Source organism: Malurus melanocephalus, unplaced genomic scaffold (genome assembly GCF_030028575.1).
Source record: "Malurus melanocephalus ecotype Western Australia unplaced genomic scaffold, MMel_1.1 scaffold_241, whole genome shotgun sequence".
In the NCBI taxonomy this organism is placed as follows: Eukaryota; Metazoa; Chordata; class Aves; order Passeriformes; family Maluridae; genus Malurus; species Malurus melanocephalus.
Genome location: NW_026623473.1, coordinates 439,287 through 453,900, shown reverse-complemented (window position 1 = coordinate 453,900; position 14,614 = coordinate 439,287). Strand labels below are relative to the sequence as shown.

The following is a 14,614-nucleotide window of genomic DNA, read 5'->3' as shown; positions in this document are numbered from 1 at the left end:
CCACTAAAAATATTCTTTACACAATGCATTCTAATATTTCACTTGGAAGTACAAATATTTATTAAACACATTAAGTAAACTTTTAAAAATAAGTAYTTTTAGAATAAATTTTAATATTTTCCCCTGAACATTTTAAGTCACACACTTCATCAAAAGGTATTAAAAATATACAGATAACTTCAAAGTTCTTTGGTCCTCTTGATCTGCATTTTTAGCTTGAATCAATGGGTAAATATCAAAGATAAGCATGTCAGTGTATTTAGGACTCATTTTCAAGGGATCCATTTTTCCTTGACTTCTCAATTTCAGGGGAGACCTTAAAGTATTCTCCAACTTCCACTCTTCATAGCCAATATATAAAATGTAAACCAGTCTCTTCTTTTTTCCCTGAAGAACTTTCAGACTAAATATTATAGAAATTGAAGAATATTCTAATACATAAATGCAATTAAAAGGCTCTTTTATTGAAGAGGGCTTTTCTTCCCTAAAGAGAAAATAAAGSAAATCTTTAAATGAAAATGTTATTTACAATGTGCTTAATTCTAAAAAATGGTCTAAACAATTGTTTGGGGAAAAAATTTTATTTAATGCAATCTATAAACAAAGATTATAAACTACACTTGGGAAATACTAGAAGTGGTTAGTAGTAGAATCTGTCTTCACTGACGTCACAGAACCTGCTGTGTTTAACCAGGAGGAAATAATTTACAGAACACAGAGGTACATACATATATACAGAATATAATTTATCTTTTATTATATGACAAATTGACATGTAGTTCTAAAAAATTAACATTGCTTTACAATATTCAATATTTACCTGCTGAAAAACATCTGCCCCTTCATCATAATCCACTATTGTGAAAAACAGTTTGTTTGAAAAAGCAGATGAATAGCGCCATGAATTAGCCAGCACTTGATATTCCTCATTAGCTTGCCTGTTAAGGAAAAGAAACAAATGTACATCCATATGCCATTCACTTGCAAAAAATAAACATCCATAACTATCAATTAAAAAGTTTCAGCTAGTGRTGCAACTCTTTGCTTCAAACTTGCCGTCTCCAAAATCAGAAATGTGTTAAGTTAAATATACAAGACAAACCCCAAGAAGATATTAAGACAAAGTAATGTTTTCCGTATTTAAAGGTCTCAGTGAATAGAACYAGTCTGAGTGGCAAGTGTCACATGAATCTGCTAACAGATCCATGCAAGGATATTCTTATGTGGCCCTTGAGTGTGATATCAGCATATAATTGCTAGAAACAACTACACATAAGGAATTCTGAAAGTAGGTGACAAATAACACAGAACTGTGAAACAGAATAACACAGAACTCCTAAAATAGCAGAGCCATCGAAAGAGAGCCAAAGAAGCTGCTTAGCAGCAGGGAAATGATGCTAACTGAATAAACAGTAGGCTTGTAAGTAGCATAATAAACTCCAGATTAATTCTCTAAAAGTTGTTTCAAATGTGGTCATTTTGTACAACACATAAGCAAGTTTTTCTATCATCACTAGAAGGTGATTTGCTACTAAATATCCTCCTAAATAACCAACCAAACAAAAATGAACCACCAAACACAAAACCCACCAAAAACCAACAGAGAACACAAACCAAAACAAACAACTTTGCCCTGACTGCAGCAAGAGGAAGGGAAATAAAAAGGGAATTCCAGGAGAGTAATACCAGCAAAGACATTCTCTAAAYACACAGTGACATAAAACCACAAGTTCTTCCACAGGACAAATCTATACCAATGAACAGTACAGGGACAAACAAAACAAAATGAAAGAATGCTTGCATTATTTCCTGATTTAGACAGACTCCTTTGCTAATTTCCATATTACTATTTAATGTCATCCACTATAGAGTCCAGACCGGGATTTTACCACATGACAACTCATCTTTGCATATGCTAAGTTACAGAATTAGTATAAATAAATGTGTTCTGCAGTTTTCTCAAAACAGTTATATATGTTTGATGGTGCAGAACACTATTTAAAAGTTGTAAATGCAAAAATCTGTTTGTTGTAGGAGTAACTCTGTCTTAAAAATACATAAGAGAGAGCAAAGAAGGRGAAGAGCATTACAGAACCACAGATATGATATGGCCTTTGCCATTTCTTCATAACTGAGATCAACCTTAGACATGAAATATATTACATAACAACTTCAGCACAGTTCTGCAGTATTAAGAAATCTACTGTACATGAAAAAAATATATTATAAAAGCCCAAGARTAAAAGTGAAAATTTATGATCTCTTACTCCCATAAATAATTAAATAACATGAAGCACAATAAAACTCAACTTTCACCCATATTACCTGACTCAATAAAATTTGCTGTTTAACACCCGTACTCAACAGTTTGCAATTAAAAAAAAAAGAAAAAGCAAAAAAAAAGAAAAAGCAATCTTAGAATAGTTATTTCTAGAAACAGATATTATCACGAAGCAGACTAACATATTCATTGTCATCCTGAAGAGGGCAGTCAGACAACATCAAAGGAATGCTGTAAAATCTTAAGTAACATCTGTAGTGCACTCTTCTGTTAAACCTGCTATATTAAGACTGAGCCATTTATATTATAAGAACAAGATGAAAATCAGTTCATCTTGATGCSATCATTCTTCTTTATCTACCTTCCACTTGTGATGAAACACTGGAGTATCTGAATTTCYWRGAAATTCAGATACTCCACTTAAGGCCCCACTATTTGAGAGGATTCTTGTTGCCACTGCTCTCCATGCATTTTGCACCTTTGAACTATTTTGAATTGATAAGTATAAAGTATTATTTTGCTAAAGGGTGCATTTTCTCTAACAGACTCAAAGCACAATCTCATCCTCACATTTAAAAYAGCAAACCATTCTATGATGCATCCTCATAGAAGCTCTTGAAGGGTATGGAAAAGAGTGAAACAAGGAGCAACAGGAATACAAAGTTAAAGGATCATGACACAGAATTGAAGATCATCYTACACCTCATGATATAATTTCCAAATGATACAGTGATTGTACAATAACATAGTAACTTCTTGTAGCACTGTTTCATTCCTTTTCAGACACAGTAACAGTAAAAAGCATAAGAACTTGACTGAAAAAAATCAGTCTTCAATTAGCAACAGACAATACCAACTGTCAACTTTTTATCTACCTATCTCTATAATTAGTTCATACTCATTCTATCAGTTTGTTTCTAGGAAGTAATGTTAATTATACAAAATGATTAGAATAACTATGAGAAAAAACATAAAAGCGTAAAAGCAAAGAACTACATACACTTGGCCTGAATTCAACAGAACAATATAATGTTAGCACTGCTTGTTTGCTTGACAGGATTTTTTGATAGATGGAGAAGAKTTGAATGTTATTGTTGTTATAGTCACCTCTTTAGAATTTCATCATAATAGCAACACAGGAGCTAGCAACAATAGTAATATTGACCAGCTGCTGGAAAAGAGTGGCCATACAAAAGGGAATTCTATGATTAGATTTACTCAGAAAATTCAATATCCTGGAAAGTAAAYTGCTAAGCAAATGCTCTACAGAAATTCTTCCATTACGCAAGAGGTGCTCATGAAATATTTAAAGTTTTATTTAAAAAGATTAATTATGTGGGTGTCTATGGCAGTTAATCAGATTTGAATAACTTGAGCTATATTTAATGAGATTAATTTTAGTCTATTGGTCTGACATTGTAGTAAGAAAAACACAAAGTGGATATTAGGAAAAGAATAAAAGAGTGTGGAATTATTTGACAAAGAAASCAGTAAAACATTATTTTCTGGCCCACTGTATATAAATTTACAGTTGGCACAGAATGTACAGGTTACCTACAGGTAGGTACCAGGTTACCTACACATTTGTATCCATCTGTTAAACGCAAACTGTGATCAGTGCKGCAGTTTAGTTCCAAAACAACTTCTGGCTTTCATTTGGAATGGTGTTGCCCAAACCTAAAGGAACAAGGGGCTAAATGCATATTTTGACATCTTTTCARTGTCAAGAAGACAATAAATTCAAAATGCTTATTTGATTTTGTTCAGCGTGACTCACAATGTCCTGGTGAAAAGCACTAAAAAATCCACAAATGTGTCCAGAAAATTCACTAAAGACTACAGAGTGTATAAACATCCATTGAAAAACACACAGGTTTTGCAATGTAGGTATCTCTAAAAGGGGAAAGCAAGCTAAAACCCATGCTATTGTATTTATAGCATCCCATGAAATTTTCAATATTCTGCAGATGAAAAGAMGCTAAGGTTCTCTTTTGTACAAGCTGCAAAGTAAAAAAAAAATTAAAAATTGTGATCACGGGAAAAATAAGGAGTCCCTTATGATCCAAGTATAAAATTACTGCCTTGTTAAGCAGGACTCATCAATACTTCCATCAAGCTCCTGAAGTGCGCAGGAAAAGCAATTGCAGAGTTTTAACAGCTCCTTCCAAATTTCCTATTCCTTCATTGAACAGAAGTTCAAATGATAATTCCCTCTCACTACATTTAAGAAGCCTGCCAATGATTTTCTCATTATGTGCTCTTGATCAGCCAGCAAAAAACTGAAAGACAGAGGACTCTGTTTCTTCTTTCTGATGATGTTCCTTGACTATAACAATTATTTTTAMAATTAAACTACTCTTGGATCAGCTACTTGAAAACATATATCTTTTCTGAGATTTTTTTGAGCAGGGAAATCAATGTAATTCCTCTTTTTCCAGAATTAGAAACATTTTCTTGGAGGTCTCATTGATAGGGTACATGTTAATAAAAGTATTGTAATCTCTTATATATTTTGTAATTTCCTTCCATGYGCAGAGTCAACAGAAGTTACATTCACAGCGCTTTATGAAACACATATTACAATATTAAACTCAAAACTTACAAATACACAAACTGTATGCTGAATTATAAATTACAATTTAGATGATCCTGCAAGAAGGAATAGTTTCAAAAAGAGTTAACTTTGACCTCATTCTGCAGCATGCTTTCTGCAGTAACTACAAGCTTGTTCCAAAAGATGTTAATAATTTCTAACAGAATTCAGTCTTGTCACTCAGTTTAAACYAAAGTAGTCTTCAGAAAATGTGCCACATTCAAAAAATTGACCCATCTCCCTGATGTTTTACATATATTTTTTTCTATATAACTTACATGTACATTTATATACACCCATGTATTCACTACAACTTCTGCTAGTGCTCCTTTCAGTGCTCCTTTCAATATAACAAAACTTCTAATCCTTTTAAAAATGAAATAGACTGGTCAACAGAGGGGTGAAGAAAATTACTGGCTACCAAAACTCCTCTGCATTACTAGCCACTTCTCTTTCTTCATAAATCCTCTTTGCATAGTCTTCGCAAAACTGTGTTTTCCAAGAATCTGAAAGCAGTTTATTACTTCCACTGTAAAATACTAATAAGTATCATCCAGGACTGAAACAATAGTTTTCAGCTTATGGAGCTTACAAGTTTGTCTTTGCAAGTGGTTATCTGCCATTGTTGTAGTCTTTCTCTGTTTCATTTCCCCATTTTTCTCCTGATCATTTGTGATGCTAATTTTAGGCTTCAATCTTGATTGGCAATGATTCAACAGGCTCAGTTACATCCTTAAAGGAAACTTTTGGGAATTCACGGGCATAAACAAGCATAGTAAAAAGTATGCAAAACAAAATCTATTTATTTCAAGTAGCTGTAAATTCACAGAGAAATGCATATGTCTAATTTACATGTTTTAACCATTATCTGATGACTAACTAGTGGCACAGGTCAAATCATAGAGCCTATTCACTGAAACACAGCATCTGTAGTCTCTGACAGTGCTTTCATCTTTTCAAGGAACACTATCAAAAAATCAACACAAAATATGCATCTTTTTGTTGATGGCTTCAGTGGCTGAGGAAAAGCTCAAGTGACCAGTCTCATTCCTCTGACCCAGATATCCCTTTCTAAATRAAAGTACCCCAGCAATGAATTTGAAAAATGAATCAGAGAAAAATGTGAACAGTTTGGTAACAACAAAACATCTCAGATATGCACATATATTCAAAGAATGGATGGTTGCTTCTGCCAATCAGATAAGAGAAGAAGAGCTTAGAAAGTTAAATAAAAGACCTCATATAAGGTGTTTACAGACTGGTCAAATGTACAGCAACAAACAAAAAGAAGGAGTTAATTATRGCAATGGAAGATGCAGAGGAGCAGTCAGCATCAGCCGCCTTGAGCTAAAGCCCTTTTGCAGCTGAAAATTAAAACACTAATCATGTGAAGCAGGGGAGTCACTGAATTCTGGCTGGTATAAAGGTGCTGGATCACTTTAGAAAAATGTGKTGATAAAAAAATGAGGGAGCATATTGTAAGATGCAAGAAGATGAAAGGCAMACATGCTGGCAGCAAATTTTCACCCAAAAATGTATTCAAGTTAGTCCAGTAGTTACCATCTGCCTGTATGTGGTGTGAAGTACAGGCTGGAAAACTGTCTCTTCATCTCATTTCTGTCAGAGTGGATGTGTTTTTTTTCTCCTTCTTACATATATAAATTATTTTTTTCAGTAGTGTGMCTGATGTGTGTAACAGACATAAGCTATCTAGTTGCATGAAGACCTAAGGACAAAGGGAAAAGGGAAGCTGGTTTTACATCCCAAGGAGTCACTGTTTCAATTATTTCTGACTGCTCATCCAAACTGATTCATCATCACAGTACATCAAAGGACCTTCTAGTATCTCCTTCCAGTGTGCTGTTGAAGAGTATATACACTAAGAAAAGCAGTAACAGGTAAAGTCAATTAGAACTAACCAAGTTTAACTTCCTGAAAGCAAAATGGTTTAATCAAACACATTTCCAAACATACATGGAAAAAAYCCCATCCTAACCCATTAGAAACACACTCCATCCCCCATTACAGAGCCCATTGAATATCTAACCTGTTATTATTACTTCATCTCTCAATACCAGCTATGTTACCTCGAACTTAATTGTGTCAACAGGAAAACTGACATTTATGCTACCACTAACACAGTTGGGAAGGATCAGATAGCTTTCAGTAGTCTTTTGCATCAGAAAATTGGAACTTGTTTGTCCACAAAGCTAGATGAAAGAGTTTTTCTCCATATTCGGCTTTAGAATGAAGACAAAAATTTTTTGAAAAGAACTCCAGAAGCACGACTAGAGCCTCTACTAATAAGTATACRCAGCTGCCGGTTTTCAGAAGCCTTTGTGTGCAAGGACTAGATTGATACAGACAGGATTGCCTGAAAGGGTATACAAAAGCTTTATCCAAATATCTAGAGTCCCAAAAACTTCTTTGTATGCAGTATGTATTTTAGGTGTAAGTTGGTATGATTTCCATACACTTTCACATATCATGTGCTTTGTGTGACTGATGTTATAATATTCTCCTCGCTGCACAGAGRAAATCCTTAGATTGTCCAAGACAAATCTGGTCAGCTTTCCACTACATCATTGAAAAGATAAAATACAGAAGTGTCAAATCTAGACACCAAAAGGAAAAGACTATTTTTTTAATAGTCCTGCGGTGCATAAATCCAATTGCATACTCAATTTTTAGGGAGAAAAGAAGTCCTATTCTTGTGGCAAAGTTATTCAAAGATTTCAATCTAGGTGCTTTTTCATATTTGAAAGATGACATTGATTTTTTTTTTCTATGCAATTATTCTGAAATTATTTTGACAAGTAGCAATTAACTTAAATCTTGGACAAGAGCATCTTCACAGARCATTACAGATTAACTTAAAATATCTATTTTTCCTTTAGGCAAAGTTGCTAGTGAAAAGCTAACAATCAAGTAATGCATGCATTTCAGTTGTATATGTACTTTCACTGCTCCTGTCCATTAATTAGCCACGTATTTGAAAATGTCGATCTTCCTGATAATAGTTTTATGAGCAGTACAATCAACCTCATTAAATTCCTTTTATTTCACATGAACAAGTGAATCACAACTTCATATTTATGTAAACAAACTCGCATGTAGTATGCTGATTTTTCCTTCATTTTATGCCTAAAGATTTTCAGTTGCTTCTGTACAAGATGTCTAGACTGGTGTTTTCTAAGATGAAGTTTTTAAGCTCTTTTTCAGTACAGTAAACGATACACAGCTGCAAGCAAAACTAACTTCCTTGATAACAGCAATATTTATGTTAYTTTATGTAACCTACAAAAGACCTGTACATAGAACAGGGAAAGAATTTGCTATGGCCATTGTAATGACAAAGACAATGACCCCTTATAAAGCAGAATGTGGTGCATCTCCTGCAGTTTTATCCACTGGGTAGGAAAATAAGGAATGATATAAAAAAAATATGGTAAACTTTCAACTCCTGTATTATCTTCTGAAGCTGAACTCTGGCAACACAAAGAGGAAATTACAGGAAAGAAAATGCTGAACTAAAAATTACTTATGTTGGAAAACTTCTGTACTAATCTTTCAGCTTCACAGTTCATATATGAGGGTGAAGTTATGGAATGACAATTTATATACTCTCCCACAAAACTGACCAACTGACTTCAATGACAGAAAATTAATATAAAAAAAATCTAATAAAAACCATATAYAACTACAGATGCCCAAGTTCAAGTTTCAGTTGTAAATGTCACATTCCAACACAACAGAAATGTAACATGCTGCTACCTTTACCAACTTTGTATACATTTTAAAATTCACATATTTAAAAATAAGAAATAGTATTTCTTCCTATACAGCTTATATTTTTCATAGTCATACAAAGTATTTTGCTTTTGCCTATTTAAATAGTGTTTAGAGATTCCTGCTCAATAATCCCATTTATTGCTAAGCACAGTAATTTCTAATGCATATTTTGGCTGAAGAATGTTTTRTTAGCACAGTTTCTGATTTAGTGAGGTAATTAAGTGCATGACTACCTTTCAGTGCCTTGGCCCTATTTCCTTGTCATTAGTCATTTTTGGATTAGCATATTGCACTAGGAACTTGCAGAGAGAGATCTTGAACTAAGAAGACTACCAGAGGCATTCTAATACATATTATGAATAGAACTACCAGAACATATCAAATTGCAGTGACAGATAATATTCCACAAAAGTATGATCTCCTGGAAAAACATGCTTGCATTTAAGAACTGTCCAAAGCTATGAAATCAGAGGGCAAGTCACATCTGCATCAGAGCCTTGGACATCCCTTAACTGAAGAAACCAGTGAAGTACCATATTATTAAATGGTGATGAATTACTTTTGTCACAAAATGTTCATGGAAAGATCATGGTTAACTGATAAAAAAAAAACCTGATTTCTTAAAGAGAATGTCTTCCTCAATTGTGTACATTTTATTCAACTGTAATTAAAAAAAAAAAAAAAAAAAAAAAAAAAAAAAAAAAAAAACAAAACACACCCTGGAAGAATTTGAAAATGTGACACATAGATTAAACAACAAGTGAAAAGATACTGTAACAAGCACATGAGCCTGTTGACTAGTGAGCATCTATCCCATGCAAAAGAACAACCCAACTCAGCATATTGCACATTGAATCAAACATTCACTTGAAAACTGTGATAAGGAAGATAGGAAAGATCACTAAGGTATAAATTACCTGCAAACAGAGCACTGCCGCTGTGGCTGGAGTGCAGTGAACATCACTACCACAGAGTAGTTACGAGGTGGAGCCTTCACAAATCTTCGGAATTTATCTCCATTCATGCGGATGACCGAACGCCTTGAACTCCACTCCATCAGCTGTTCCACTTTCTCTGCCAATAGATTCTGTAATTGAGGACAAGGATGAGGAATGTTTAAGCTTAAAAATTAAGTGTTATATTCTGCCTTTGCACCTTCCCAACTCCTCTGGCCTCAAGACAGAAGTTATATATAGCTGTATGTAGCACAGTTTAGCTTATAGCACAATTTAGTCTTTCAGGTAGTCAACAAGATTGCAAGTATTTAAAAGAACAACTCAATATGGTCTTAAACAGAAAGGGCACACAAAATGAAATCAAACAGGTTGCTGCCAAAGGCAAAGGAGTAAGGATCACTACCTAAATAGAAGTTATCAATACCTCAGTCATTTAACTTTCATTTAAAAAYTGAAATTTTAGAAAATACAGTCTTATATTTATTCTAGTGAGTAAAAATCACATCAGGATATTGTCAGCCACTTGAGTAAAAAGATGAAAGAAAATTGTACCTACAAAGAGATAGAAATAGTAGCTATGTTTAGAATTTCCTACAAATGAATCATACTGAATTTAAATGAATGCAAGTTTTATATTTTGCTACATACGGGACTGCACTGTCATATAAAYCCATCATTCCATTATGAGGTCAAAGTTTTAAGCTGATCTCAAGACTGAGAAGCCCAAAATATTTTGAGTGCCCCACCATTGTGTAAGAAAAAAATCTGCTTGTGTATTGCTTGCCCYTTACTTGAAAGCATTACAGGCTTGAAAGAATGATTTAAAAGCATTCTATGGAACATATKAAAATCTAACTTTTCCTATGAAAATCTATTTGTTGGTTTGTTTGATTTTTTTAATCAAGTAAGCCTGATTCCACACCTGTGCAGCAGAAAGCGTTCCGTTTCCTAAGTTACTTAGGTTCAGTAAGGCTGTTCTGACCATGCTCTAGGTGGATTGCTACATAGTGTATCAGGATCAATGCATCTATCTTGGTTTAACTTTTCAGTCCCCTGATCACTGGCCCTGTGGAAGCTGCCTATAACAAATAAAAATTCAAAAAAGAGTGGAGAAAACTGGAATATTGCAACTCAAAAACTGAGCGCTGAGAGAAAGCGGGGAGGACAGAGCAGCGGGCAGACGGAGAAAGTGAGGACRGCACACTAAACAGAGGAAACTAACTTCAGAAAACTTAAATGTGAGACCTCTGTTCAAAAACATAAATTAGTGAAAGGATTTACAAACTGATGAGGCTCCACTGTGTAGGGGAAGAGCAAACTAGCTTTAAAAACATACTGGAATGGGGACACTCTCAGAAATGAGAGCATGACAGRCAATGCAAGGATAAAAGTCAAATACTGTGCAAGAACAACTGAGTAAGGAGACAAGATGGCTTTTCTAGGACTTCTTTAAAAAACTGAATGAAAYAGAAAAATTAGGTCATCTAGTAACATTTTGACAAATCAGTAATGCTATAAATGAGAGTAGATATATGAGGGGAAGGAAGGAATGAACTGCAAGGATAAAGAAAAATTATATTTTGCCTGTCAKATCTTCCTTCCTCAAAATTATCAGAGCCCCTTAGGGGCTGTGCCACTTAGGCACAGGTCATCAGAAGGCTTTAGTGCAAAAGAAACTTTGATGAGTGTGAATCATGAACAGTTCTGAAATACCCTCATTTACTTGTCCCTATTAAAAAAATCCTTTAGGTTTTTGTTCCTGTTCTCAGAATTTAGATGATATGATATTTGCAATCGTGAATGTGAAGGAGAGATTACAACTCTGTTTATCATGAGAATACCAATGACTCAATTAATACTATAATTTTTCTTCTGCTAGAAGACATGTTTCTGGTGGTTTTGCTTCAAGAAGATATCATGTAAGTTCTTTTCTTTAAAAAGAATCAAAAAGCAAATTACATAAAAATGAAGTCTACACATTTGTAAGATTCCTTTCAATCAGCAGTGCTTGGATTAAATCGTTGTTTTTTTCAAAAGATTCAATCTTTGCATCAGGTACTCCAGCCAGTAATGCACAATAAAATGCATGGAGCTAAAAAGGATGACAACTAGTATATCCAAAACCTTTAATAAGTCAAGTAAAAAGATAAACCAGAGAGAAGCAATAAAAAGACTTCATATTTATATAAAGTTTATACAAATACAAACTACTTTTATATTATCACAGGAATTATGCATAAAATCCTACCTGGCAAAGAAAAACAAATACTTTTCAGACTAGCCATTATTCAAAGAAAAGAAACCCATGAAATGGCGTTAAGGGTATGAAAGAAAAAACTGACAATCTGTTAACAGGCAAGGGGAAGGGGAAAATGTGTTTTAAGCATACTGAAACCAGCAGACCAGTATTAAGGATTTCATCATTCAAAATCTTTGATATTTTTGCAAGAATTTTTTTTAAGATAAAAGTATAGAAAACAGAAAAACATACTGCTGAATAAAAGCATGAGATAGCTTCRACAAAAATTTTGTCCTGTGTGCAAGAGGAGTGATGAAAAGTGAAGAAATACTGACAGAAAAATATGTAGAACCAAAAGACAAAATTTTCCATGTTACCCTAATAAAAATAATCTACTAAAATCCTGGAAAGTGCTGTTAGAAAACACACTGATCTATCCCAAATTGTTCTTGCCATGAAGATATTGAAACTGAACATTATTTTCTTTTACCATTTACCGTCCAGCTACACAAACCATATAAACTGTCAGCAAAGTGATTTCCCCTTAGAGTTCTAGACATTTGCAAAAATTTTATTAACTTGCCTCTTTCCACCCCCYGGGAAAAGTCTTCTGCCAGAGAAAATCTACAAGTAGGAGAGAATGGCTGACTCTGACAAAACACATCKTGTGATGACAGAGACAGAATTGTTACTCAAATCCAAAAAACACGGAACACTACCTCATTTTCACTCCAGACTTCTAGATTTCTGCTCCACTCCACAGGTTATGCAAGTGAAGACCCTACATATATTTAAACCTATTAATTTATAGAATTTCTCTGAGCACTCACTGGCTTTATGCTGATAACTCAAAGGGACTGTTTTAGTTGAAACACTGGGTAAAAAAAATTCAAACAACAAACAAATCAACAAAACAAAACAAAACAAACACACAAAAAAACCCCAAACAAACCCAAAGCTTAAATATGAAAAGAGAAATCCTCCCTGTATGAAGAAAACTCTGGGTTTGATGTTGCAAATAACCAGAAAAGAAGCAGCCATGTATCATTTATTTATTTTCATTAGCTGACATCCCAAGCAGAACAAAAGAACATATATAATCATGTGTGGAAGCTAATTTCTGTAAACAAACAGAACTATAAAATTTCTTGCTGCTCCTACACTATTTTGTAACAAGTGAAAATAGATGGCACAAGAGCATTTTTACAAAATGRAGTAACCCTTAAAAATGTCATTGAGAAAACCCAAAATCCAGGAATTTTCTTACRCAACAAGTAAAGCTGTTCATTTTTTAGAAAACAGGATTTTTTCATAAAGCCTTCACCTATGAAAACTGTCTTTGCTCCTGAAATAGAGTAGTCATTGGCACTGTCCTCAATCCCATTAAGCAGATGAGCACTCCCTACTGAAATAAAAGCTGCTTGGGAAAACAATTCTAAACAATTAATCTTTTATCACTATGGCTAGCAAAGTATTTTTCCATTTGAAGTCGTCTCCATTATTGAATCAAGAAGAAWGCAAAAGAAAAAGGTTAAATTTCACCTAGTATAGAGATAGGTTTCCAGCGATGTGATGAAACAACTATGCCACCTGTAAAAAAGCAAAGTGTGACAAGTTATGTAACWAAAAATGTTGCTAGGCCAAGCTTCTGGCATCTGCACCTGAAGCAATTCCCTATTAAGGACGGCTTCCCAGTGATCCCCCATATCTCCTCTYGGCTTCTTAACCCAATAGAGCTTGACATCAACAAGCCTTCCCTTTCATAGTCTGCAACTAGCAGATTAGCTRCTCAAAACACAGCTTTAATAATTCACTCTCCCAAGACACAGTGTCAAAAGACAAAGCATAAACAACACCAATCAYCCTGTATACACACATGGAGCCTCACTTGACTGTTAATCTTTCTTGGCCAGATTTTTAATTTCTTTTGTCCCAAATACAAACTCTGTTGGAGGCAGAAGGTACCAAATAACAAAAAAAAGAACACCACACATGTTTTCCTAAATGCTGCTTGCTCTCGCTGTCCAGTGGATATCCCYGACATTTTCAAGATTTCTTCTTTAGACTTCCTTTCATTTACTTTGCCTTCAGTTAGAACAAACTGGCACAGGTAACTTAATGCATAAGAAGCTATTGGAAAAAAGCAAAACACTAAGTGACAGTGATATTACTCAATGCTTCAGTGTTCGAACTAGACGTCTTCCATTTGAGACACACTAGCTCTACYGCTGTGAATCTTTCAGGTTTCAGGTCTTTCTGACATAAGAAGGTCCTGAATACTGCTCTCAATATGTGAACCTGGAAGACCAAGACCTCAGCTCTAGAAAGATTGGGTCAAAAGCTGCAACATGAAATACCTAAACTAGGAGAAGTCTTCAAATAAATTAGCCAGGGATTCAACCTACTTATAAGGCTGAAGCATTGGTTATAACTAAATCATTCCCYTTTCCTGATAAAAAACTCAAATTCACTCCAGTGCCTCAAATTTCAGTCTCTGTAGTAAAAGAAATAAGGTAAGGAATTTCTGACTAATGGTATGATACTGCATTTGCTACTGGAGATGAGCTAACTACAGATTTTATTGAATATTCCTGAAATTATGTTGCAAATAATAAAATAAATAAGATGGCTTGACTTCCACATTTCCTTTATGTGTATTTTACCAAATCTAGCTGAGGTAGATTGAAAAACTACCCTTGATGAAAATTCTGCTTTGTTCACTCAGGTGCATCAAATCATTAGCTTTGTACACA

At 34.3% G+C, this 14,614-nt stretch overlaps 1 protein-coding gene across 1 annotated transcript in view; it reads right to left on the bottom strand.

Annotated features, from left to right (window-relative positions):
* Positions 1-14,614, bottom strand: part of TUSC3 (tumor suppressor candidate 3) — a 108,991-nt gene that overhangs the window by 63,842 nt on the left and 30,535 nt on the right. The window contains exons 2-3 of the mRNA XM_057375176.1: positions 9,584-9,753; positions 821-938 (exon numbers count right to left, since the gene is read on the bottom strand). Coding sequence (XP_057231159.1) covers positions 821-938; positions 9,584-9,753 — 288 coding nt within the window. The remainder of the gene's footprint in view (positions 1-820; positions 939-9,583; positions 9,754-14,614) is intronic.